The sequence below is a fragment of the Gymnodraco acuticeps genome, unplaced genomic scaffold (genome assembly GCF_902827175.1).
Source record: "Gymnodraco acuticeps unplaced genomic scaffold, fGymAcu1.1, whole genome shotgun sequence".
Taxonomy (NCBI): domain Eukaryota; kingdom Metazoa; phylum Chordata; class Actinopteri; order Perciformes; family Bathydraconidae; genus Gymnodraco; species Gymnodraco acuticeps.
In genome coordinates, this window is record NW_022990549.1 from 32,307 (window position 1) to 36,465 (window position 4,159).

The 4,159-nt window shown below is 37.9% G+C and overlaps 1 protein-coding gene across 1 annotated transcript; it reads right to left on the reverse strand.

Annotated features, from left to right (window-relative positions):
* Positions 1 to 350: 350 nt before the first annotated feature.
* On the reverse strand, positions 351 to 3,953 carry LOC117553455 (prolyl-tRNA synthetase associated domain-containing protein 1-like). Its single transcript, XM_034227384.1, has 4 exons — positions 3,753 to 3,953; positions 1,997 to 2,122; positions 1,664 to 1,753; positions 351 to 1,111 (listed from the first exon to the last, which is right to left on the reverse strand). Exons 1-4 carry the CDS (start codon positions 3,831 to 3,833, stop codon positions 899 to 901), a joined length of 510 nt encoding a protein of 169 aa, XP_034083275.1. The 5' UTR covers positions 3,834 to 3,953; the 3' UTR covers positions 351 to 898.
* Between the last annotated feature and the right edge of the window lie 206 nt (positions 3,954 to 4,159).

Consider the following 4,159-nt stretch of genomic DNA (forward strand, 5'->3'; position numbering starts at 1 on the left):
GTCAAACCCAACGGGATGCCATCAATAAACTACACAAAATCACACTACACACCTACGCCATGATTACATTCAGGCAGACGGTAGAATACAACCTCTTTGGACAATTTATATACTTATTGAAAACAAGCTACAAAACGTAATACCTTGGAAAATGCCGTTTAATACTTTTTAATAGCCTTCATTTTCGCTAAATTGATTTATCAACTTTTAATACTTTTTAAGACCCCGTGGACATCCTGTGAATGTTGTTGTATTATTGTTGTATTGTTTTATGGTCGGACCCCGGAAGAGTAGCTTTTGTCAAGAGCAAAAGCTAATGGGGATCCTAAATAAACATATCTAAGTACACATTTGAGGTTTATTGACGGATTGATCTTTATTATTATTGTTTTGCTAAAATAAAATGCTCACCAACAATAGGCTGACAGGTACGGAGGAGGATTAAGGCCACATGAAAAAGGAAATGTGGGGATGTGAAAAAAAAATATTTTGACTTTTTTCTTAGAATTCTGACTTTTCTCCCAAAACAAAACATTTTTTTTCACATCCCCAAAAATATTCTTATTCATATTCATGTCATGTGGCCCTAACTCTCTTCCTTAGACGTGACATTATTATGGAAAAGAATAGACAGAAAACCAACAAAAATCACTTCACCTGAAGTATTCAGATATTTTACTGCACAGTATTTTTTGCAACTTGAACAGTTCATAGATAACATTCATTCAACGCAGCATATACCTTTTTCAAACATGTACATCTATTTTACACATTATGCCTTGTGTTCTTTCACAATGATAAAAGTAAAATCTTTAAAAAGAATAAGTTCATGTTTGTCTGCAGGGTTGTCTTCTTAACCCATGTTTATGTCCAAATCATGTCCATGCCTAAGACCCGTTTAGTCGAAGCTCTGCAGGACGGGCTCGTGCCCCGTCTCCTGGAGGAAGCGCAGCAGGTCTTCGGGTCGCAGCCCCATAGTGGCGCTGTTGGTCATGGGGTGGAAGAAGACCCTCTCATGACCCCCCTCCACCAGGTCCTGGTCCAGGACAAACTTCACACTGTGATCTCGGTCGAAGAGCAGAGCGAGGGCCGTCGCACAGCCCTGACCCACCTGAGAGGGAATCAAGACAGTAAGTAAAGAACAGGGTTATCAGCATACTGGGATTCCTAGATTGTACATGACAGGATGTGTGATTACCTAGAAGAGCATCAGGACTGTTTGAGGCATATGATAGCTATGTGATTAACATGATGATTCAGCCTCTATGGAGATAGACATATGACAAGCATGCTCATTTCTGACGTGGAGCTAATCTGAAGTAAACATTGAATACTGCTTTCTATTCCTCCATCTTGTGACTGTGTAACTCCCTCTCTTGGATATCAGCATGTGAAGGACACTGTTCAGGAACTAGTTGATGCTCTGTATGTGATGACTACTTCCATTCTGGAGAGGATCACAGATACATGGATCCTGAGATTGAAGCTCAAGCCTCAAACACTAGATATTATACCTTAATAAATACTGAATATTCAATACCCTAGAATATGGACTCAACAATGATGCCATCCATTTTTTATTTAAAAAATATATATAAACATGACAATGACACAGTCATTTAACATTGGTTTTAAAGTTAATTGTATTCATTTCTCGTCTCACCTTGAGTTTCTCCAACATGATCGCCTCGTCTGCGAAGCGCAGGTTGCCGCTGCCGACACCGAGCTTCTTGGCGAGGTCGTTGAGGTTCACCTGCAGAGGAACAGAGAGGATTATGGGACGTGTAGGAGTTAGTCTACCTGGAGGAGTGTTTCAAGTTTTCAAGGCTTTTATTGTCATGTGTGCATAGCTACAGTGTAGTTATGACAATGAAAGTCTAAGGTCACAGGCTCCTCCAACAGTGCAACACAATAACACAGATAAAATAGTACAAGTAAATGTGTGAGTGAGTGAGTGAGTGAGTGTGTGTGTGTGTGTGTGTGTGTGTGTTGTTACCTGGCGGTCATGGCGGGCCGACACCAGCCACAGGCCTTTCTTCTTCTTGTCCTTCAGGAAGAGGTTCTTAGTGACGGCTCCGCTCACTTCCTGCAGGTGAGGCATCATCTCCTCCACCGTGAACACCTGGGGGGTGGGGGGGTTAACAATAGTTCAAAAAAGTTTTAATACATTCACAGTTCATGCACTATACTTTTTAACAATGAATTAGGATGTTTTAACACATTTACAAAACACACGTAATGTGTTATAGGCATATAAGATAAATAAATTATTACAAATTCTGAGATTTGAACACTTGTATATTTTATTTGGGAGTTTTTAGGGGAAATTATTATGGACATTTCTGAGATATTTATTTTAAATTCAAGGATTTATGTAAAGTCTAATTATGACGAAATAATGTTTTGAATCATAAGAAAACAGTATGAGAACTAGAAAATGAGATGAAAATCTAGTTTCCTGCAGGACAAATCAACTGTTATGTATGGAACACTTTTGTATAACCCATAGACTGTATATATAACCCTATATTGTTTGACATGTGAAGCTGCAGGACAGAAATAAGCGTTATGCGTTAGCGCCCCCTGCAGGCTGTATCAGTTTAATGCAGCATAAACAAATCAGACAGGGTAAACATAACATATTTACTTCTCGAAACATAAAATCGAGGGCTGCACAACAACAAAAATGTCACAGTAGTTTACACACGTGGAGTATTCATCTACCAAGATGCATAAAATACAAGTTTAATACAACTTAAAATGTTAGATTTAAAAACCGAAATGTCAGGAAATTAGTGGTAGCCTAAACGTATTAATATAAGAGTCAATTACTAGTCGTTTATCTTGCCTTTAGCCCAGTTTCCGTTTTTTAAATGATAGCGGCTAAATCTATTCTATATCAAATCGGCCTCGATTGATCAGTAAACACATCATAGGCTACAGGTAAGGGCCGGGGCAAAATACTTTCCACACAGATTCCTTTCAAAAACGTACATAGTTTATTTGTTTATAGCATCATTAAGTACAAAAAACGACTGAAGACACAAACATGTTACCCTATTTTAGCAAAGAGTTCTCTGATGCTAAATGTGGCATAGCCTACAAGTCACAGGCAACACAATGAGAAGGTGACGTTTTAAGCTTGTCATTCCAAACTCCGCTCAAAAAAGTAACGCTTTTAAGTTTTCTAATCATTTTTGCACAAATAAATAACTGAAGGATAAATTACTTAACACTATTTAAGGTTGGACTGGTCAGATGTTCAATTCGGCCTACAAATAATGAGGAATGTCCACTCCACAGATTCATTTTAAGAGCAGAAATAGTATCAACCCAGACTACGTTTAAAAAACTATCACTTTTTACCTTAGCTTGATCTTTTCTCACAATAACATGATTATTGGAGAAAATAATCACATCATTTCAGGTTCAATTGATCTTGTGGGGAATTCTGCATACAAGTAGCAGGCAATGCAATTCATTTTTTACTACAAATTACAACTTTTTAATGCGTCCACGTGTCAAAAAGCGTATTGTTGAAGGGTAAAAACACCACTTCCAGAGCTAAACCTTTACCATAGGAAGCGAAATGTAAGGTATTGTATAAAGCCGAATAGAGGTATGCATTATAACGACTCATGCAGTGTCTTTGAACACGTGTTATTGTGAGCAAGTCAACTTTAAATGAGAGGTTTTTCTGATAGGATTCAATGGTGTTTTGTTTAGTGTGGAATATTCATTTGAGCTTTTACCGGTGGGTGCTCCACGCAGGAGGTCTGGATGTCTAAAGTCTGCAGGTATTTCTCCAGCTCTGCTCTCAGATCGTCTGCCATCTTTATTAAATGTGTTTTAAAAATCTATAAAGAGAAAACTGAAGTGTGGACTGGCCGTCAATGGACAGAAACAGCTGTCCAAAAGCACACAGAGGAAGAAGAACTTCTTCTACTTGCAGCTGCTGTCTTTACTGCTGCTTTAGTGCCATCTTCTGGACTGTGTTTGGTCCTCCGAGTTTCAAAAATGTTCTTTTCCTAATTAGTGTAGATAGTTATTCACTTCAAATAGAGTTATTGTATATTTAAATTCATAAAACATACTAATTATCATTCATTTAATTTGTAAAGCCTCTTTTAAAGGTGAACTGTAGCCCAAAGTGTTTTTA

Excerpts from the sequence above, each read along its gene's own strand:
- LOC117553455 (XM_034227384.1), bottom strand. The coding sequence starts at position 3,833 with ATGGCAGACGATCTGAGAGCAGAGCTGGAGAAATACCTGCAGACTTTA. Across the intron at positions 1,754-1,996 it reads CGGCCCGCCATGACCGCCAG|GTGAACCTCAACGACCTCGC; the intron begins GTAACAACACAC and ends GTTCCTCTGCAG. Across the intron at positions 1,112-1,663 it reads TCATGTTGGAGAAACTCAAG|GTGGGTCAGGGCTGTGCGAC; the intron begins GTGAGACGAGAA and ends ATTCCCTCTCAG.